The following is a 23,414-nucleotide window of genomic DNA, read 5'->3' on the forward strand; positions in this document are numbered from 1 at the left end:
GTATTTTTCAAGGCAAATCTGTTCTAAATTGCAGTGAGTGCTTTTGTTTGCCAAGGTGGAGGCCCGTGGGGTAGGGAGTAACACGGAATAAACACAGTAGAAAGGGAAAAAACAAAATTAAGCCACACACGACAACACAAACACGACACTCAGACGGCATTGAGAGGACAGAGACACAGTGTATAACATGTAAGAATGAAAAAGCCCACATACACACGCGTGATATGACACAACCTGAAGAGAGAGACAACAACAACACAGAGGCACATCAGACAACAACGTGACCCGCTGTTCCCAGTTCAATCTTCTTCAGTGTTATGTTTTATTAGTTACTGACACCGGACAACTTTTCACTTGAGCTGCCGGATGTATTTGCACACGTGCGCGCCCCACATGGACGCGCTCTTGCACTCACGAACGTATGCGACACACACAAGTATACACATTTTTGCGCACACTTCTCATTGTGTGTGTATATCACAGAGCAATCCCATTTTCTTTTTCTTTTTACACCTTGTGCACAAAATTTGTTTGCAGGTAGGATAGTGGGCTGAGGTCAGAAATCAGACAATGAGCCCTAAAATGCCACCCAAACCTTAATATTCAGATTGAAGCAGTTAGCTCAGCTGTTAAAACTGACAGCACACTTTCAGTCACAGAGAGGGTGACAATTCAGACTCAACTGAACATGTAGACACAACACTGTGAAAATGGTGGTGTATCTGTGGTTTGAAGTCATGCATAGTGTGTGCAGCTCTTTGTGTTAAAGTGTGTGCTGTACTGGTTCAGTGTAACTGCAAACAAAAAAACAAAAAAAAAAAACATGCTACGTGATGGAGAGCCAGATCAAAATTTCAGTATGTTCTCAGTCAAAAGTTGACTAAGCTACGGGCTCCTTTATTTTATTTTTTAACCTGTTTTCAGTGTTACCTCTGGTCTATGGTTTGATCCAGGAGGAGGTGGAGTTTGCATTGAGGTCCTGCTGTAACAGAGACCCTTCCATCTTATACCAATCCTCAGTCAGAGGGGAGTCTGGGCTGGGTGCCAGGGCTGCTGCCTCTAGTTTGTTGTCAACAAGGGGGGTGTTGAAAGTTTGGAGGGAGTGTGAGGGAGTGTTTTGGTGCAGGTTGGCGGCAGTGGTGGTGGTTGAATTGCAGTAGTAAATGAATCAAGGTGTTAGGTTTTCATGAGCACAAAGATAATGCACACGGGGTTTAAAAAAAAGGGGAGGGGGGGTAGTGGGGGAGGAGGGGGCGGGGTTATGGTGTAGCACAAAGGAAAAGAAGGGAGGGAAATGAGGGCATGGGTTTTAAGATGGGGCAGAGGAGGAAGGGGGTCAGGAGGGGAAATGTGCGGCAGGTTAGGGAGGGAAAGTCATCACAAAAGGTAAAGGAGGGGGGGGCAAGGGGAAAAAAAACAGGATGATGCAAGGCAGGAGAGAGAGAGAGAGAAACAGAGAGGGAGAAACAGAAGTGACGAGAAGTAAATTAATGCATGGTCAACTGTCTGAGTCCAGAAGACAGAGAAAGACTGAGATCGTTTATGAGCATGGATGAATGTGACATCATGGGACACAGAACAAAATTCACAGACACCATGGAAAGATGGAAGGCGTGACTGCGGAGAAGAGAAAGAAAAAAGGAGAGAAGTAGAGGGGACAGAAAATCTTGTCTGACAGAAGAAATAAAATATGATACCAAGCGGTGATGGAAACACAGACAACATGAGTGTGAAGAGGTGGAAACAGTAGAAGCAGAGCAGAAGTGTGTATGCATGTGTTGTAATTGCCTCACTGTGTATGTGTGTGTATGTTTCGATGCTAGCTGTGATTGGAGCCTTCTATCTGTAGTTGAGGCATCCAAAGTTCAAGTGTGCTCTTCCATCCAACCCATCTTTCCTAAATGTTTGGATCTTCTACATACAGTAACCTGTGTGTAGATATCTGTATCAGCTGCACACTGGACGTATATGCTATATATGTTTGTAATATGTTGTGCCTGGTGTCTTGCTGTGTGGATTTGTTTACATAAGATGTGCATGTTTTCGTGTCCGTCTCCCGGTGTGAAACGTACCTTTCCGCACATTCCCATCTGTGGCACGGAATTCCCTGGTGTTGAGCAGGAAGCAGGCGCGGTCCTGCTGGTAGCGTTCCCGGGTAGGCCCTCGCCCAATAGGGCTCCTCTCGTCAGGGCTCAGCACCTGGTCGATGGTGGGACAGTCCTCGTTAGCCAGGGCGGCCGAGGCCGCGTCGCCGTTCTGCTTAGAATCTGGAGGGAAGGTGGAGGAAAACCACAGAGGAGGATTATGAGAAAACCGTCAAGAGGAGCATCTGGTGTTGTGTTAAGTTATATTGTGGATAAACTGCAAGAAAATACATGTAATCAACAACAACAGTGACAAAGTTTTTGGGTAATGTATTAGAGAAACCTACCCAAACTTTGCTGCAGCATTACAGCCTCCTAAATGTACACATTTGTTTGTCCGTTTCTATTTCACATAACTACAATTTTGGATGTTCTTTGCTGTTAAAGGGACAGTCTGCCCCTAAATCAAAAACAGAGCTTTTTATTTTCTTAGATTGTTTTGTTGTGAGTTGCTGAGTGTTGGAGATATTGGCCGTAGAGATGTCCGCCTTCTCTCGGATATCATGGAACTGGATGGCACTATTTTCTTTCTACTGAACTACACCAGCCAAACACATCACCACACAGAAGGAATCGTGCTAGTACCACTAAGCTAGCACACTTCCTTCTGTGTGGTGATCGGTTGGCAGAAAATAGTTCCTACATGAAACTGCTCACAACAAGCTCTGTGGATTATCTTGAGTAACCGGGTCATGATTTCTGGAAAGAGGCATTGCTGTTGAGTTTTTCAAATTAATGTTTTTGGCGCTTTGAACACCACAAGCTGAGTGTCATAGTTGCATTATATCCAAGAGAAGGCAGACATCTCTACGGCGATATCTCCAACACTCTGCAACTCACACCAAATCTTACCAACCTAGACTGATAACAGGTAACAGGAAAAATATGTATGGTTGATGCTGGGGTGAGTTGTCCCTTTAATCACATGAAAAAATGTCTTATTACTTCAGGCTCTGGTATGTTGGCATTATTTAAAATTTTTAAAAGACAAGACAATTGTCCAACAGAGTAACCAGTCCCTGTATGAATACAGCAGGCCTGAACCTTGGTAAACCATCAAACATGTTGAGTGGTGAATAACATTCATTACTGATTGGAAGTGACAGCTGTAGTGGTCACCCACATGTTCACTGACGCGTTATGATAAAATATTTTACCATCATGTGGCGATGATACTGCAGAGCTGTCTTTGAGCCAGTGATACAACTGCCCGATTAAAAAAAAAAAAATCTACCGACTCAACCTACAAGAAACCTTTTTAGTCTGGAGGGAAGCCAAGCAGACGAGATGGAGTAAAAGCACTGATGAAACCAATATTTTCAGGCTGGCTGATGACTAAGGCAGTAAAGTAATGCATTAAAAGGTGCATTATTGTTGCATGTGGCTGGTGTCTGATGCTGCAGCATGTAAAGGGAAAACAAAAAGGGGCAAATTACCTCCCCTCTTTTACTGCTAATGCCGGAGAGAAAATATGTGCAGTCAGCCCAAATTGAGACGCATTAAGCTGTTTTAATAGATAATTGAGTTCATTTTCCTTCCACAGTGTTTGTTCTTCACTGACAGATGGGTGCCTTAAGGCAACTGTGGACCTACCAGTTGATCATAAATTACACATGAGTTCTGATGGGCCAGTGAGATCTCCGGGGTGGATCCAGAATCAACTATGCATCACTTCTTGATAGTACTCTCACTTCTTTCTTTGGCACTCTATTCCTCTACTGGACCTCTGAAGTCATCACTATGTACGCCTAAAACTGCCATTAGTAAACTGTTATACTTCCCCTGAAGCATGCTGGTCAGGTATTTGCTGCTGAAGATGTTTTTTCTTAAAATGAAGGGACTTAAAGGCCCAGTGGGCAGGATTTAGAGGAATATTTGTTCACTTAAAATTAAGAACTGTAGGGTGTTCATGACCTTAGAATGAGCCGTCTATATCTACATAGGGAGCAAGACCTCCTCTGCGGAGTCTGCAGAGTTCGTCATGTTTGAAAGACAAACCAAATACTGGTTCTTCCATTTTTGCATTGTAGCTTTTTTGCTTTGTTGCATTCTCGCTTTGGCCACTGTAGTTGGAAGCCACTTCGCAGTGGGCAGTGTTGAAAAAAAAGTTGCTTTATTCAGTGTTTTTACTGGTTTAAATCACCGGGTCTGTTTGTTTGGGGAGGATGAGACCTCTGGCGATAATTCGGCTCCTTTTAAAAACCCTCCTGAACAATGAACACTGAACCGTGAGAAGTTTCAGCTGGTTGCAATCTGCAAGCCTCAGTGGTAAATCCCCCTAAATCTCACACACTGGATCTTTAACATGAAAAAATAAATCTTACCTCTATTAATCTCTATAATTTCTTCTTGGGCAAGAGGACAGTCACCCCCAATGCCTCCAGACCCCATCACTCCACCTAGGACGTTTCCCAAGAGCCTTTGTGGTGATGCGGTAGCCATAGCCAGGGCATCTGGCTTGCAGTAGTTGGGGGACCCTGGTTGTGGTGCTCGGGGGATATGTTTGTTCTTCTTTTTGGGCAGCTTTTGTTTGGCCATGGCCAGAGAGTAGTACATGCCGAAGTTGTTGACAATGACGGGCACAGGCATGGCAATGGTCAGCACACCAGCCAAGGCACACAGAGCACCCACCAGCATCCCTGACCATGTTTCTGGGTACATATCTCCATAGCCCAGTGTGGTCATGGTCACGACAGCCCACCAAAATCCAATGGGAATGTTCTTGAAGTTGGTGTGGGCGCTGGCTGTCGGGTCGTCTGGGTCTGCGCCAATTCGTTCGGCATAGTAGATCATGGTGGCAAAGATGAGGACACCAAGGGCTAAGAAGATGATGAGCAGGAGGAATTCATTGGTGCTGGCACGCAGGGTGTGGCCCAGGACACGGAGACCCACAAAGTGGCGGGTCAGCTTGAAGATTCGGAGGATACGGACGAATCGGACAACACGGAGGAACCCCAGGACATCCTTGGCAGCTTTGGAGGACAGACCGCTCAGGCCCACCTCCAGGTAGAAGGGCAGGATGGCGACAAAGTCGATAATGTTGAGGCTGCTCTTGAAGAACTCAAGCTTGTCTGGGCAGAAGGTGACTCGCAGCAGGACCTCAATGGTGAACCAGATGACGCACACGCCCTCGACGTACGTCAACCAGCTGTCAGTCACCACCTCGTATACGATCTCCTCACGGGTCGAGTTGCCAACCGTGACATTCTCTGTCTTGTTGAGGATGGTGTTGAAGGCCTCATGTGTCTCCATGCAGAAAGTGGAGATGGAGATGAGGATGAAGAATAGGGAGCCAAATGCCACATACTGGAAGAAAGAAGGAAAGAAAGAAAGAAAGCAGCAAACAGGAAAAAAAACATTAAAAAGGAAAGCAAAGGAAGGAGAAAGTCAAATCAAGAAAATTCAGCAAGGCAAAGAGAACACAGAAAGCATAAAGGAAAAACTACAGATCTGGTGAAGTTTGAAACCTCATGGCAATAGCAGGGAAAAACAACTGGTGTATGTGCGACCCGCCTACATACACAAGTGTTAAATGCTACACTATGCACAGAAAACTATTACTCACTACTTCGCACTGTAATCTACACTGAGGTCTTCACATCTCTGAAACTGTCTTTTTGTTAGGCCCAAATCTGTTGTGTAAAAATGAATAATAAACAAAACAAAAATGGCCTGTTTTGTAACTGAGGGCGAGTGAATGTGCCCCGGAAAGGACAATTTGACCCGTTGTGATCAAAGTCCAAGGATAATCAGACTCATTAGGCTTGATCAAATTATATCTGACAGTCGTAAATGATTGTGATGAGCGATGAAGCCATAAAAATAGATGTGCTGTCAGTATCGTATCATGTGCCGTCAGGAAATTATGACTTACAGTGATTATAAGTTAACCAAATTATTAAAAGTGCTGAGTTTAATATTGAAAAGGTCAGATTACTGTAATACTATTGTATCTTATATATTTGTTGTGAACTATTACTTTTGGGTTCATTTAGAAAAACACTCAAACCCTTAATCACCTGAACCCCACTCAAGAAAATAGTGAGGTCCTTGCTGACATTTGTTGATCTGGAAGGACCTTTTAAAATGTGATATAGGAAGGAAAGTGCATAAGAAAACAAGAGAAAATCACAATGCATTCATGTAATCCTGAATCCAAAGCAAAAAATTGAAAAATGGGTTGATAATTAAATACAATGCTCCTAATTTATTTGTTGTACTCTGCTAGAGAGGAAGGATGGAGGGAGGACAAGAGATGAAAAACATGTAAATAAAATCAATAAATAACTGATAATATGTGTGTCATAGTCCACTAAATAAATGGGACCATCTGTGTTGTAAGAGTGAAAACATCAAGTTTGGTGCAACAGTGAAAGCGAGCCCCAGTTTTCCTGTTAACATACATTTGTTTACAGACTCACAGTATGATGTCAGACCCTGCAAACCATCAGTTAACTTATGTAAGCTATGTTGAATATTTAGAAAGCTACACTGTTTACAACAACATCATCATTTTTCATTTCAATCATGCTGATTCCCCTCCACTCGATTGATGGTCCAAGCAAGCTGTGGGGTAGCATTACACATCACATCAATTAGCCTTCTTGAGTCGTCTTGTCAATTTAGACTTCACTAAATATTAGATAAAAAGACATTCTGGATTTCGTTAAGCAAAAGACACTGAACATTTTCTAGTGTTTAATGTTTTTAAAGTGTGGATTAGTTCATAAAAATGAAGACTGCATATGTGTGTGACTGTTTGTTAGGTGTAATTTCATAAAGGCAGATGCTGCTTGCACCCAGGTGTTTCTTTAACAGGAACAGGTCCGGCTACACCAAATCTATTATATGATGTATTTAAAGTGTCAGATCAGCCTAAACAAAACTGGTTTGGGCGGATTTTTTTGGCAGACAAATTTAGCAAAGCAACATTTTTTTGCAGCAGGTTGTGGTGAACATTTTAAAATGTGGCACTCTTATGAATATTGTAACTGGCTATCAGCCTCAAAAAACTATGATACAATACCTTAAAAAATATCAATATTCAATAGCATTGTAATACCACAGGGACCAAAATGTCCCCAGAAATACACTGTCATTTTGACAGTGTATTTCTGGGGACATTTTGGTCCCCTGATTTTGCTGCGAAGTGTGCGCTCTTGACTCTCACGCTTAGAGGAGGAGAAACTTTCCACCATAAGGCTGCGAGATAACATCATCTTCTTTCTTCTGCTTTTGAGTGGTTAATTTCTAATCACAGATACTTAATGTGAGACAGTCTCTAGCTTTTGTTTGATGTTTAGTGTCAGCAAAAATGTTATTGCACATTTCTGATCTATCGTTAGCGCCGTTAGCTTGTTTACTATATAATATGAATGCTGGTGTCACACTGAACATCCCGCTGAGCCCTGTTTAGGGCTTAAAACTTTAAGTATTAATACTGCAGATAATGAGTATTGAAACCTTTTCAAATATTCAGAATTGATATGTATAGATAAATTGATATTTTTGAGAATACTAGTGTTCCACTACACCAAGTAGTAGGTTAAGAATGCCGTTATCAGCCCATTAAATGTCCGCTGGCATCGGGAGCAGTTTCATTAGATTTCACTGTAACATTTGTTAGGTTCAGGTGCCAACAAATCTATTCAGCTATTCTTGCCAAAGTTTATGTACACAGAGCGCATTCAGCAGCTTTGTACATCCTAAAAACCGAAGATAACAAGTCAATTTAGTCTAAAAATTAAAGGCCAAGGTCTCACACGAGACTTAAACGCCAGTCTCCCATATTAAAGTCCCATGCTTCACCTAATCAATCTTACATCTTGCATGGACTGTGTCGCTCTTTAGACTACATCACCTGACTTTTTGGTTGTTCATTTTTGAGGTTTTTGCTTGTAAATGTACCACTTTAATCTCAGAGAATATCCAGGATTGGCTTGTACTAGCCCTAACTAGGGTTGGGTATCATTTGGGTTTTTTCCGATACCGGTGTCGAACCGATACTTTTAAAACAGTACCGGTGCTTAAACGGTGCCTGAACCGATACCTCAAAATATGAGGTTTTTTATGGAGGTTGAAAAGTGTGTGAGTATTTTGTGTAACAGTTTTAAATTATTATAAAAACAATGTTTTTATTTATTGCTGAGGCAAATTAGAAATACCTAGAAATAAATAGGTATATGAACTCTATTAACAATTTTACACTTAACAAATTAACATTTAACAACACTTAACATTACAATAATATTAACTCTATTAAAGTCTGGTCTCTGTAGGCAGGCCAGGCTCCGCAAATGGCAACAAAAACATTTGGGTCCAGGCTGTACCAACCAGCGAGCGTGAGACCAGCGAAAGCAGGCACACACACACACATGAACGCGGTGCCCATGTCTCACGGTCTCGCGCAAGCGCGCACACATGAACGTTTGAATCTGGGGAACCGTAAGCCTCCATTAGGTTGAGTTGTGTTGCTACCCCCTCTCCCCTGGGATCTCTGCAAGTGTTGCGAGGACTCTAAAACTTCACCTGAGCCTCTCTTGGCATATGGGTGAGTAGATAATGGGTGAATTTTCATGTTGGGTGCACTATGCCTTGACGGGTGTGTCCAGGTTAACTAGCAGCTATCGCTCGTTCATGTGACAGAGTCACGGAGGACGGGGGGGGGGGGGGGGGGGGGGGGCGAGCTAGCTCGGTTGTGTTTGATAACATTGTTGAACGTAAACAGAAGTGACGCCCAAAGGTCCTTAGCGTGCCTTTAAATAATATTATGCACTCAACAGATGAACAAATGAATGACTGAATGATTCTGTTATGTGTAATGTCCAATAGAGGGAGACATAGCATTAAAAAAAACAAAACACAGAAAGGAGGCACCGTAATGTGTGTTTTGTTTCGGTCCGGTAGGTATCGGTTGTATAGGTACCAGTTCCATATAAGCACAGACTTTCGGTACCCAGCCCTCGCCCTAACCATGACCTCTTTGCCCTAATCTTAACCACTACCAAGCTCTACGCATCAGCTTAACTGGTACAAGCCAATCACATGGCATCGCATGTGCAGGGGATCCATACAAATGTGTCATAGGGATGGGTGTAAATAGCCGAATAGCTGCAGTGTGACTATTTTCCACCGGGTGAAAATAGACACTTCACACAGTTAAGACATTAATAATTTTTGTGTCATAAATATTAAACATCTTGTGAGAACTTGAGATTTACGTGACAATGTGTTTGTTACTGTAAAGCTTACGCTGCCTTCGCTGACTTACCGTCAGTATTTTACTGTTTAATATTAAAGTCCCTGTTTCGAATTAAAATGTTTTAACTGGCTTCTGCCTCTAACCTCCTCCACATCTTGGGAGTATTGTATTGGTATCCTTTCTACAAGTGTCATCCTTCCTATACTACAACTTCCTACAGCTCCATGTTTGCTTGTTTACCTCCAAAACTTTGTCCTTGGGGTAAATTTCCTGGACAGAGAGCAAAAAATATATTTATTTTTATTTTTCAGGTTGCCTTTTCAAAAGCAATTTTCTTCGCATCGACCATCTGTGTGATCTGCAACTTTCCATACCTACCCAAGCTTATCAGTCTACTGTAACCCATTCAATAGTCGCTGAATCAATGACAGTAGCGTGATAACACCAGTGTGTGCGTGGCTGCTGCACAATCTTTCCCCCATTGCGGTCCATTCCTACAAGCCCTGCAGTGTATTTATAGATGCAGTATACTTTGTGCTTTATCAAATAAATAATAAAACAGACATGGCCTGAAGAGCAAAAGAGAAAAGGTAATTCATACTTGAGTGGAGCCCATATATATAAGAAGCCTGAGTGCCTTCAGTGTATTGTGCGTGTCACCGTGTATTTTCGACATTATGCACTTATGTAATATCAAGAGCAACGTACTTATAAGAGGACGCTTTATAACTAAGCAAATGGAGGGAACCAGTTTGGGTTATTTTTCTTGAAAAGGTCTCGCTTCTCTCTCGCAGCTTTTTCTTTGATTTGGAAATTGGATGAGAGCCTACACATATTTCCTCCAAGTGCCTTCATGACAGAAACAGACTAAGCAGAAGACTTACGGCTTTATTGAGATTAGCTGACGAGCGTTTACCCAAAGACGTGACCTTGCAGGAAAGTCAGAGATGCAAGTCAATGTCCAATTTGTAGTTTTAAGATGTTTTGTTGGGGTAAATTTGTGGTTAAGTTAAATCAAGACTTCGCAGATTGTGAGTTTTTAAAGGATTATTTCTTTGTATCTTAAATAGTTTGAGGTACCAGTTTTGTTCCAGGTCATGTGCTCCTCTATCTTCTGTCATTCTCGCAACCCTCTACCCCCACACTCCCAATCTCGTCCGCCTTTTTTTTCCTCTCCATCTCCATCTCTTCTCCCTACCTCGTTTCTCCTCCGCTATGTTTCTCGCTAGTCGATGTCTGACCTACTTTCTCAGATTGCTGCAGTGCTCTCCCCCTCTGTATCATGAAAACACACACCAACACACACACACACACACACACACACACACACACACACACACTGAGGTTCTCAATCACCCTCCTACCTCTACCCCTATACCAGCCCCCTCCCCGTCCCAGGGAAGCAGGATAGCACCAGCGGGACCTGCTCAGGATGCTCCCTCATTGGCTGAACACCAGAAAACCTTCACATGTACAAATCAGGACAACAAGGAGAGTTTTGCCCTGAAGTGTTAGGCACTTATTTTTTATGTTACCGTTGCCATTATTCCTTACGATGGCATTAATGATATATAACAACGGTTTGACTGAGGGGATGAGCAGCACATGGTACTTGTAGAAAGTAGTAAAATGTTGAGGATGATTAAAAGTGTGAGATCTGCCCTCAGATACCCCTTTTTCACCAAAATTAGCTCTGGTTCTTGAGCCAGTTCCCTTCAGGATTCATGGAACCTCGGTATTATCTAGCGAACCAGTCCACGTTTCCACCAGTTTTTTTTTAGCAGAGCCATTGTTATCTAAGACGCATCATTGGAGTGGATTGTACAATGCAAAACAGAAGGACACAGCAACAGCAAGATGGTGGATTTCATCGATTACCTGCGAGCTTTTGTTCTGTTATCACCGATATTAATTATTACAAAAAACAAGCACTGACCACAGTGGCGTAAGGTAGTCACGATGGGCCCCAGTGCACACTATTATGAGTTGCTAGTTATGAAGCACACACACATAGAGTGTTAGGCATGTATATATTACCATCAGTGTGTCTTACTGCCACTTTTATGTTATATCAACTTGCAGATGTGCCCATCAGATTTTGCACCTAAACTAGCTACTGTAAATCATATTGTCTCATTACATGTTTAAACAGAGACTTAATACTGGACAGCATCAACATATATGTTACCCAGAAATACTCATTATATGTCTGTATATGGCAAAAACTACAAAAGAAAATAGAAAATTATTAGTTTAACTAAATATTTTTTGTAGTTAAATTATAGTTTTTCTTTTAGTTTATGTTGAATAAGCATACAAGCTTGTTATAGATTCATACTATTTTACAAAAACAGAAAACCATGATGGAGATGGCTTCACTTCTTTGAGGGCATTTATAGAAATTCGCCATTTTTGATTCAACAAAAGTTCTTCTTTGAACATGGGTGTATTTCCAGGTGGCAATCAGGCCCCTCCACCCAGTTGCACTGCCTGCACTGTCTATATTTACGCCCCTGACTGACCAACTATTGATGCTATGCAGAGCTGGGCAATATGGCTAAAATGTTATCACGATCTTTTTTTTATTTAAACAGTAATTATCACTTTAAATGTCAAAGCATTATTTCTTTTTTCTTCGTTTACAGGGTGATTTTTGCTCCTGAGTAAAAGTTACTGTCAGAACATGACCAACACTCGCCAAACAGGGGAACATTTCACAAATCTGAGGTAGATTCAGAACAATTTTAATCAAAATAATGTCAATAAATAAAACAATAAATACACAAAGAAATCTTAACTGTGGTCAGGAGCATGTTAAACTCTTTGTGTAGACGGTTTAAGACAGTTTCTAAGTGTTTTAGTTGACAATGGAGACAAAATTGGTGGTCAGTATTTTTTGGACAAGTTTTAAACCCACAGTGTTAATTTCTCCCATTTCTCAATCGAAACAATAACAAAAGACAGACTTTGATGATGTCGTGAGGTAGCGTGGGATCATTTATTGCAGATGAAAGTCTACCTGACGTGACTGGGGCAGAAATCGTGTTTACGGATGAGGAAATGAATTAAAGTTTTATGTATGTCACCTTTACTCATGAGATGTCATTTCATTTTAATAAAATAGCCGCAAGTCAGTCAGGTTAGCTTGCTAACTCGTCATCTACTTTTATTCCTACTGTGACTTCTTCTTCTGGTGTTGAAGGTGCATGAACGCCCCCGCTACAGGCATATGGGTGGTTTAATTATATAGAGGATTTATCAAACATTTATTATGCCTCTATTGAGGAAAATTATGTTGAGATAATTACTGTTATCATTTTATCAGCCAGCCCTAGTTAAGAAGATGTAAAAGACTACTATGTACAAGACTCCATCCTCTTTCCAACCTGTAGATTATGACACGCCCACTGATGTTGTCACTGCTTTTTAGGTTTTGAATCAATATATTTTTGGTCAAAATACTCTGAATAGTTTAAAATTAAGGTGTGCAGCCTGGAACACAACCTGAGCCATTGTTGGTTGAAAAGAGGTAAAAGTGAGCTATTTAATGCTGCACTGCTTTTAGACCTGAAGAATACTTTCATTACACATAAACACAAACACAAGCAGCAAAACTGCAGCAGCATCATATCTTCTATGTAGGCTACACAGGTGGAGACACAGGAGGGGGCGGACAGGTGGGAGGGAGACCAGACGATGTGGATCCATGCGTAGAGAAGCACAAAGGGAAAAACAAGTTGAAGCAATCCACCAGAAAGGACAGAGCATGATAAAAGTGAGAGAAGGTGAGGGCCGAATGCCAAAAAAGTTCAAACACTGACAGAGGGAAAGTATCCTGAGCTTAAGTTTTACTTAGATAAGCTGTAACATTATCGGATAAACTAAGGTAGCTCATGGTTTTGATGATGTTAAAGGGATGTGACTGTGTCATGCAATGAAGACTTTTAAAAAGACAAGGGGGAGCACCAAAGAAACGACAGTGAGAGTGAGATGAAAAGGAACAGAGGGAAAGCTATCAGGAGTTTGAAGGCTAATAGGAAATGACAGGCCTTGGCCATAAAAGCAACTTCTGTCAACCAGAGGGACAGAGGGAGTTCTGTGTGTGTTTTTCCTATATAGTATAAAATGTTAGAATCTTGTCCAGAAAAATAAATACATTCCACTAAAAGTTGCATTTAGCAAGATATACTGTATTATCAAATACACCCATCTTATGACACTGATGTCAGGTTCAAACACAGAGGAGGTTGCAGGTGATGTAATGGAGCCACATTCACCCAGTTCGAATGTTATCACTCGATAAAATGGGCGTTATTATTGGTTATCAGTCTCATAGATATGGGTTAGAAGGGTCCTGCTGCATAGACCAGTAGGTTAGGGCTGCTCAATTAATCGAAATAATATCAAAAGGTAAAATCAGTCACAACATACTATTATAAATGACACACTGTGGTGCCACAGTGATGCCCCGGCTTACAAGTCATATTTTAGATGTCCAGAAAGGGAACATGCTTGTTTGGTACAGACCCCATACAAATCACGACTCATAACGCAATCGTTGTATCGGTCAAAATTATCGCCTTTTTTTTTTTTTTTTAATATTGTGCAGCCCTATAGTACGTTCAGAATGCTGTTATCAACCCATTAAATGTGTCTTTTGTTAAGCGCCGACAGAGTAAGTCAGAAAACGTGACGTTACTTTAAGAAACAAGGAAGTCTACACAGGGAGGGGTGTCGAGGTGGCAGATTGGTCAAACACAGGACTTTCACCCAGGAGACTGAGATTTTTATCCCGTGTGAAACCAAAAGTCAGAGTTCTGTTATTTTGACTTTGTGACATATGTCAAGTGATGTTACGTTAATAAAATAGAAACTTATTTTTTTCCTTTTTTCTATTTTTCTAAACCTAACCATGTCGTATTGGCACCTAAACCTAGGAAAAATGAACATGAAAGCTAAAGACACTGCTCCAATGCCAACAGGCATTTAACCCTTTGAAACGTGGCGCGACATCCCTTTTGTGCTGCTTTCAGATGCTTTTCACAAGTATTTAACCCTTTGAACCCTGAGCAAATTGGTGCTATTTATTTCAAGAACATGGGGAAAAAAAGGTAATAAGGAACTTGATAAGAAATGTCCCACAAATTGCAAAAAAAAGTTCATATATTTAGAAAAAAAAATTAATCGGGGAAAAAAGAAAAAAGCGAGGGGAAAAACTACATTTTTAATTATTATTATTATTATTATTATTATTATTATGATTGTTATTTTTTAAAATTATGTTGCAGGACCGTTGTCATTTTCCAGGTCATTTCTTTGTTTCTTTCTTTACTAATTTTCTTGTTTTTAATTTTCTCTTTTAACCAATGTCTTACCAATTCTTTTTGGTCATTTGCTCTTTCGTTGCTCATTGCCTTATTCCCATGTATTTAAAAGAAATCAAGCCAATTTGCTCAGGTTTCAAAGGGTTAACAGGCTGATAACAGCTCTTTCAACCTAGTAAGTGTCACAGGAAAGTGCTAACCCGTATCTATGAGGCTGAAAATGACTAACAGTGCCATTTGTTAGGGTGAGAACATTTGAAACAGTGTCATATTTCAAAATGTCAACCACAACCTGATTTGAAAACAAATATTTGCTAAATGTGTTGAAAAAAATCTGCCAAAACCAGTTTTGTTTAGAATGTGCTGACGCTTTAAATACACCATATATTTGATGATATAATAATGTAAAACTAAATGTAGCTCAGAATAGTGTTCATAAGGCTCATCATTGAATGTAAAATACTTTCTAAATGGAGCAGATCAGTTTAAAGCACCTGTCATGGATGCATCCTGCTATACTTTGTGAGGTCATCTTACAACCAAAACAGCAGGTGATAGAAACTAAAGATAAAACTAAAGGACGTTAAATAGTGTTACTCAGATTTTATCCAGATCATTGTATCACTTTTTTTTAAAAATTATATAAATACAGATAAATCCAAACAATGAGTCCTGAACTAATATTTTTATCTCAGACAGTCCTGAGTTAACATACTCCCACACTTAAACTACATTCTCTGTCTTTCCTTGTCTCGCAGGTACAGTATGAATATCGCAAAAACACCGGAGATTTGTGATGCAACTGCAAAGCCTCTCCTGATTTGCAGATTCGCCCTGTCTCTCTAAATTAAACTCTGGTGTCGGGTGGGAGCTCTGGTGGGAAATCTTATACACACAGGAAATAACACATCTGTATTTCAATCTCAAACACCTGAGACTGAAATACTAAAGCTGTTCCTAAACAACAGGGAGGACGCAGAGAACGCTCTACTCACCAGTGACGACCTATTCATTGAAAATCTGAGAAGGGCAAAAATTAGTTGCACTTAAAAGAGTAGTGTGTAGGATTTAGTCGCATCTAGCAACGAGCATTGCCAATTTCAACCAGGTGAAGCTTCTTGTGTGTGCCAAGCGTGAACTCCCGGTTAGGATTCTTATAGTGTTCATTGTTAAGGAGGTTTTTACTTACCGGAACGTTAACATAAGCATGCTTTAACTTACTGTACTGCAGTCATTAATCTGATTATGATACAGTTAAAAGCCACAACACAATATTGCTGCTGATGAAACAAAGGCTCATTCATGGTTTCGGTAATTAAATGACACAGTGTTTCAAGATGGCAGAGCACAGTGAATTACACTGTAGATCTGAACATCAAATCAATACTGATCAATCCATCACAGCAGCCGGTCCTTTTTAAATATGCAGCAGCACATGCAGTGTGACAGAGAAACACCCCTACTGCTTAAAATGTACTCAAAGCTACAGGTGTGGATGTGTGTATACTGTATGTGCCTGTGTTTACATGGGTTGGTGTGAAGTGCCTGGCACAATCGTGTGTGTGTGTGGACATGACTCACAACGCGAGCGAGACAAACAGCCGATGGGCACAGGAGGTGTGTGCGCAGATCGCAGATAGTGAGTGGTAACTACATGAGCACTGCATTGAGGTGATGGAGAGGGATGAGCGGAGAAAGAAAGAAAGAGGTGGAGGAAGATGATAAAAAGAGGAGTAGCAATCTGTCACTTCACACTTGTTTATCTCCTCGGGCACTTTGTGTCTGTTCTCTCCCTGCATCTCTCTCTCCTCGCTGCAACATGGAGGTATGTGTGTGTGTGTTCCGGTCTGGACGGCCGCGTTAATGCTGTGAATATGTGATTCGGAGACACACTGTAATGTTTGTGTGCAGCTCAGTGCATTGAATCCCCTACACTAAAGCTACCATGTGTGACCACCTGCAGTCCAATGACCTTCAAGGCCCAATAGAGTCTCCCTCGCTCTCTAGACTCTGAAATTAGATTTGGAAAGATCATCAACATAAATTTAAAAGAGCGGGAGTCAGAGATGGGGAGAGAAAGAGAGAGAAGCAAACGAGAAAGAGAGGGGGACTGTGAGAGGAAGTTGATGATAGAGAGCGTTGATTGTGTTTCGATGGATGAATGAAGAAGAGGGAGTAAAGGAACGGAGGGAGAGGAGATGAAAAGGCGAGCAGAGGACAGAAGACAATGACGTGAATCTCACCAATCAAGGGGAGAGGGAGCAGGGCACCGGAGAGTGAGAGTGCAATAAAGAGATAGAGAAGAAGAAAGGAGGAGGTGTTGGGAGAGCATGAATGTAAGTGATATAACCAAGGAGAGATTGTCGGAGCTGATATTAGCCCTACAGGCGTTTTTGCATGCACGGCGGTGCGCCGCGCTCTTCCTTAACGGGACCCTAGTGGCGCTGTGTTTACTGCGGCACCATCCAGAAGAGCTTTATCATTACAGTATTACCACAGCCCTGCCTGGCTCTCTGTCACCATGACAACCACTGCGTTAGCCTCTGCTTTCAGGCACCAAGGACAGGACTAAGCCAAGTACTGCTCCTACAGCTGGCGTAAAAGGGCTGAATGTAGAGGAGCAGAAATTGTGATCAGTCAGTTCCAGCTGCTGATTGTTCGATGAAAGATTTGTGAGGTCAAGGGTGAATGACCTTGACAGAGATATAAAGACAATAAAAGGATGTTGCTTCTGATTAACAGTGCCTTTGTTCCATGTACACTGATAGTGATGTTTGATCAGCATTAGTATGACGAACAGCGCCCAGTAAGACTGAGCATGTGGAGTCTTTCCCAGAGGGCAAAGCAAATGGGCGACCACTGCTGCAGAGTCAGCAATGATAAGAAGACATTGAAGGATGATGTGAAATCTGCACATGAATGAGGCATGAAAAATGGACATTTTAACGATGTGAAATACAGAACGTTCTCCTGAAGGGCAACCCGAGCGACGGGTTCGACTTGGAGTCAGGTGATTAATCTATTATCTTAGGTGAATGGCTGCGGCCATCACTCAGAGATGTACAAAGTAGCCATTTAGCGTGCTGCGCAAGTATAACCTTGGGTGGGTTACAGGAATAGCCTTCACTTTTACCATCATCATCACCGTTGTTATCGTCACTGTTAGATTCTGGGAAACACTGCAGAGTTATTAAAGGTTTGGCTACATTAGTCTTGAGATACCAAAAAACTAAACCTAACAGTCAAACACTCTTGAACAAGACAAAGAGAACAACTAAAATGTCAAAAGAGAGAGAGAGTACCCTTCAGGGACATGGCGTGTGAAATGGACAGGCAGCAACACTGAGTGGAGAGGCAGAGAGAGAGAGAGAGAGAGAGAGAGAGAGAGAGAGAGAGAGAGAGAGAGAGCAGTACAGAAAAGATGTCTTTCCTTTTTTTTCCAGTGTTGCATTTTTTCTACATGTTGAATTATGAATTACTTTAGTGGCCGTTTATGACCCTCAACCTCAAGGCTTCCTCATGTGAGTTTAACTTATGCTGGCATGGGCCATGAAACATGTCTAAGAATGTTAACCACAGTGGGCTACAGTTAGTGTTGTAGTTCTGGAGATCAGTTTTTGGTCTGGAGATCGGTCTCAAGAGCACTTATTGAAGATCTCAGTATCGTCTCGGACTGGGCTGTATTTTCAATCGCTCTTTTCTCGTCCTCAGACGAAGAGGACTTCAAATTTTATTTCAAGACTGGTCAAGATAGTCATATTTCACTGGAGTTGTACCTTGAATGTAGACAGTTAAGGTAATGTCAGCTCATAGAAACAAAGCAAAATTCCTGCGCATAAAATTCACCTTTGAAATACCTTCTGATTATTTTACTGATACATACACACCTATATACAGTACGCACACAAAGAGGTGAATGAAGAGGAATCTTCATTTTGTTTTCTGTGGTTGTTTTTATGGAAACGTGGATCTTTCAGATTCATTTGAGGAATGCCTATGTTTGCATGTTGCACATTTTATCATAAGTCTGTCATTCAGCGTGGGACCTGTACTGATCTGGTCTTGCCCTGGACTTGGTCTCAAGTCCTCAAAGTCTTGGTCTTGTCTCAGTCTCAATACACTCTGGATTTGGTCATGACTTGGTCTCAGTTAGGTGGTCTTGACTACAACACTGGTTACAGTGTTCAGACTGTTGTATGACAACATTTTTTTGTACTGCATTTTGTACTCTATAACAATGTTTATGCCCTCTTTGCCAGGTTGAGATTTTTAATCTCAGTAAGACTTTTACCTGGTTAAATAAAGGACAAATACAGTTAATATCACATGGAAAGCTTCACTTTTTACTTTAATCACTCTGAATAGTCATTTAGTCAAATGTTAAAAAGGGGATGAGCAGTGACTATCCTAAGTTATTGATTTTAAAGCAGCTATAACCAATATTCTTAGACCAACAATAGGTCACATGACCATTTGTCTTTAGGGGTTTGCTTGTAGTGATGAAGTCATAAAGAAAGCTGACAGTTCCTCTCAGCTCATAGGAGAATTTTAGTGTCTTACAGCTCATTGTTCTGGTTTTACGGCTGCAACTTTACTGTTTTGGTTTACTCTTGTCGCTTTTATAGCTTCATATTCAGCTGCAGTAGTTGATAAACTCACTATACGTTATCTGCTCAGCACTTAACAGTACAAAGACAAAGTTAGCAACTAGCTGGTGGACATAGTGGAGCATTTAGCAGCTAAAAAGCAAGAAGTTTCCCTCAGGAGTTGGTGGAGACCAAAAATAGAGCTAAAAGGAGAGTTGATATTGGATTACTTTCATCAGGTGGACACAAACATAACTCCAATGAATGATAACGTTTCTCGTATGAGTAACTAGGAAGCAGTTTGTTATATCTACTTAATAGTTATATATGTCATGTTAATGGTGTCAAATAATCAGCAGGTTTAAAAGCAATACAATTTTACGTGACCAGATAACCTAAACAATGGATAGATTATCAGTTATTGACTGTGTGATCATTTTAGTGCGACATCAGTTATACTGTTGCCTAAACCTAAGCAGCCTCTTCTTTGTACTTCAATAACATGACAGACATTTTGATTATGGAGATTCTACCATTGCTGAATAGTCTAGATTTCAAGGTGCACTGATCGAATGGCCCCTCAGCTTTTTTAAAAGAGGGCCTCAATGACAGCTGATATTAACATACTGAAAATAGACAACGCAATATGAGAGGAGATATCAAATTCTTGTGAGTCTCCCTTCCCCTTTTCCCGTCCCAGAGGAACTGCAGCTGTGTCTCACCTCAAGGGAAATCCAATCAACATGGGTGGAGGACACTGGAGTCCGAGCCAAGAAAGGCAGTTAAAGATTGTCAGGAACCCTCCTAGGGGTCACCCAGCACCCAACGTGGGACACTGCGGGATAATGAAGGGCAAGCGAGGTGAGGCGTGGAAGAGGGTGGGACTAGTAGAAGTAGGCGTGCAGAGAGGAGGGACATAATGGGATGGTTGCATGTGTTGCATGATTGCATGTATGCGTCAGGCTCATCACACACCTGAATGCAGGAGGAGATGAAGGAGGAGGAGGAGGAGGAGCAATGGAGGTTGGAGGGAATGGCTCTGAACTCGGAGATATAATTAGCTTCTGCTCGGGGTAATCCTCGTGTATACTTTATTTTCCAAGTGCTAGAAACACTGGCTCTGAGGTCAGTGCTCTTGGAAGTGATCCTGGTAAAATTTCAATCACAACGCAGACTTCTGTTTCAGACATTCCCTGAATGACTCAACTCCTTGACACGCTACAGTTGAATCGGTAAGCTCTCCTACACACACACACACGCACACACACACTGCTCACCAGTCGACACGTCACAGTGTTGTATCTGCTCTGCGGTGTTCAGGTCCCCTACATTTAATTCCCACTGCAGTCCTGTCAAACCTTTCTGAAGACAAACAAATACTGTGTGGAGGTGAGTGAACTGTACACGTGTCCGTTCCCTCTCATCTGCTTTGTATTTGGTCCGGATTACTGCAGCATGCTATGTGCATTTGTCCTTGCGACGCAGTCCCCCCAACCCCCCTTTTCAGTCAGTCCTCCCTTCCTCACCCCTCTCTCCAATCCCTGTATTGTTCAAGACATGTAAAGCAAGTTTGACAGAGCTATCCCCATTCTAATAGCTGTGATGACTGACTGCCTTCATGCCTCCTCCTCCTCCTCTTTCTCTAAACCCCCTCCGTCCATCCTCCCTCTGTCTTTGTCCCTCTGTGCTTCAGTAGCTGTCCATAATCTACCTCAGCTCCATCATGAAAGAGAAAATGAAATGGGACATGCACAAAGGACTGTTTGGTAAACAAGAGCCTAATATGTATAAAACTGTCAACCTTTCCATGTCAAACTGCAAAGAGTTAATGAAAAATATTAAGTTGCGAAACGCCCCAGTTTCAGAGAATGATCTCACCAAACCTCCACAAGACATTCTGATACATTTCCATCCAAATCCACTCACGAAGCAGACCGTTACACACTTCTCTAGATGACTTTTCTATTTCAAAGTAGTCATTCGCTCTGCCTCCACTCCGCTGCCACTTGGACAGGAGGGACAATCACGAGGAAGCAGATGGTCACACAGGAATTGTCCCAGTGACGCCCTCCAATGTCATTTTCCAGGGGAATGAGCAGGGATACATTTTGACTGTTTTAGAGCCAAAGGGTAACGACACGTAGCCAACTATAGACTAAACACTTAATCAAGACAATTGTCATCAGTGGAGCTAAAGCAGTCCTTTTTTTAAAACATAAATGCCAAAGTTTCATAGACTTAATTCTTAATTATGAGGGTTTGCTGCTTTTCTTTGTGTTATGTAATAGTGAACTGCTTATTTTTTAGGTTTGAAGTGTAGTTTGATGACATCACCTTGGGGTTTAAGAAATTTAGTAGTTGTTACAACGATTCATCATTCTAGATTAATGTATCGATTTAATGATAGAATCCAGTATCATTGACGCTAAGTAAAAACATGTATTCATATCATTATCTTTACGATACGCCCTTACTTTGAAATTCCCTTGGTATGTCTGCATAACCGTCAATCAGTACTAGCAGTGTGAGGCAGACCATGGCAAGAAGCCAAGAAAAAAACAATACTCAAGAATAAATTGTAGTGTGGAAAGATTTGAAAGAAAAGACAGGTCAACAGACAAAGCACATGCATGCCGGCAGCAGAATGGGTGATGGCACAGCAAGAGGGTTCCTGGTTTAAACCTGGGGTGGGGGAGCCCCATGTTGCAAAGCCTGCATGTTCTCCCCATGCCAGTGTGGGTTTTCTCCGGGTACTCCAGCTTCCTCCCACAGCCCAAAGACATGCAGGTTAATTGGTGACTCTAAATTGCCCCAAGGTGTGAATGTGAGCGTAAATGGTTGTCTGTTTATATGTGTCAGCCCTGTGATAGTCTGGTGACCTGTCCAGGGTGTACCCTGCCTCTCGCCCAATGTCAGCTGTGATAGGCTCCAGCCCTCCTGCAACCCCCAGCAGGATAAGCGGCTACGGAAAAATCTACAAAATACTAAGGAAACAACATCAGCATCAGCATCAGCATCTCACTCCACTAACTTGTTTTCACTGCAGCAATATTAGCTGCTCTGTTTGAAGAATGTTGAGCTGACAAATGGGTCAAATGACGCACATCAAGTGCCTGCCCTACCACCAGTAAGTTGCACGTATCAACAGTTAATACTGCTTTTACTAAAAGATCTGTACTTCTTGCACCTCTACATTAGCTTAAAATCATGTGTGGACACCCACTCATTAAACTTGATTTCTCCACCTAAGAGATAATCTCCAGATGGATAATCTCTACGACTTGCCAGGCCATACCTTTTTGACATTATCTTCGTAACGACAGGATTGTGGGTTGTGTAGCTCAGGATATTTAGCAACCTCATCCAGCTTCCTCATCCACTCTTCGTCTCATACAAAAAATAGCGACAGCAACAGATTTCTTTTTAAACATCCATGGTGAAGAGAGGAGCCAAGCTGCCACGGGAGCAAGGACGAAGACCTGCTACAGGAGCCGGTATGGGGGGAAATGTGTTTAATTCAGTGGTGGCGTTGATTTTATTTTATTTTATTTTTTGACAAAAATCACAAAATGCTGATACACACGAGTCTATTACATTTTTAATTATTTATTTACATTATTAGTGCTAAAACAACTAGTTTATTGATTAAATCATCAATCAATCAAGACTTTTGATAATTAGTTAATAATTTAAGGTAAAAACACCAGTCATTTGCTGGTTCTAAATCCTCATCATGTGTGGCTTTTTTTTTACTATTATTTCAAATGAAATATTGTTTAGTTTTTGAAGGTTGATGGGATAAAACACGTTCTCTGAAGGTGTCACCTTTGAATCTAAGAACTTTAATATTTCACTTTTTTAGGCGTAATTATTCACTAGACCTGATTAATAATAAAAATGACAAAATAATAAATAAATATTTATTTTTTAGCCCTAAAAATGATCACTTATTGTAAAGCTGTTCGTCATCCGACAGCTGATTAATATTCAGTTTTTTGGTCTACGTCTTTGTTAAATGCACATATCCACATATCTGGGACATGTGTGAGAGTGATCTGCAGGGTTACATGTGGGGGCGTGTCAAGTGACGTGATTTATCTTTGTGGTGTAAGCGAACGCTCTGCTGAATGGTTTATGTGCAGCTACACTTACAGAGTAT

The 23,414-nt window shown here is 41.4% G+C and overlaps 1 protein-coding gene across 9 annotated transcripts in view; it reads right to left on the minus strand.

The window, feature by feature from the left end:
- LOC117246951 (voltage-gated potassium channel KCNC1-like) overlaps window positions 1–23,414 on the minus strand; it is a 67,530-nt gene that overhangs the window by 22,492 nt on the left and 21,624 nt on the right. For 4 of the 9 annotated variants that reach the window (XM_033610998.2, XM_033610992.2, XM_078163153.1 and 1 more), the window contains exons 3-4: window positions 4,469–5,450; window positions 2,073–2,267 (exon numbers count right to left, since the gene is read on the minus strand). In XM_033610998.2, coding sequence (XP_033466889.1) covers window positions 2,073–2,267; window positions 4,469–5,450 — 1,177 coding nt within the window. Of the gene's footprint in view, window positions 1–213; window positions 235–930; window positions 1,060–2,072; window positions 2,268–4,468; window positions 5,451–23,414 lie in introns of all 9 variants that reach the window. The other 5 variants (XM_033610993.2, XM_033610994.2, XM_078163152.1 and 2 more) reach the window with 3 other exon arrangements.

Source organism: Epinephelus lanceolatus, chromosome 21 (assembly GCF_041903045.1).
Source record: "Epinephelus lanceolatus isolate andai-2023 chromosome 21, ASM4190304v1, whole genome shotgun sequence".
Classification (NCBI taxonomy): Eukaryota; Metazoa; Chordata; class Actinopteri; order Perciformes; family Serranidae; genus Epinephelus; species Epinephelus lanceolatus.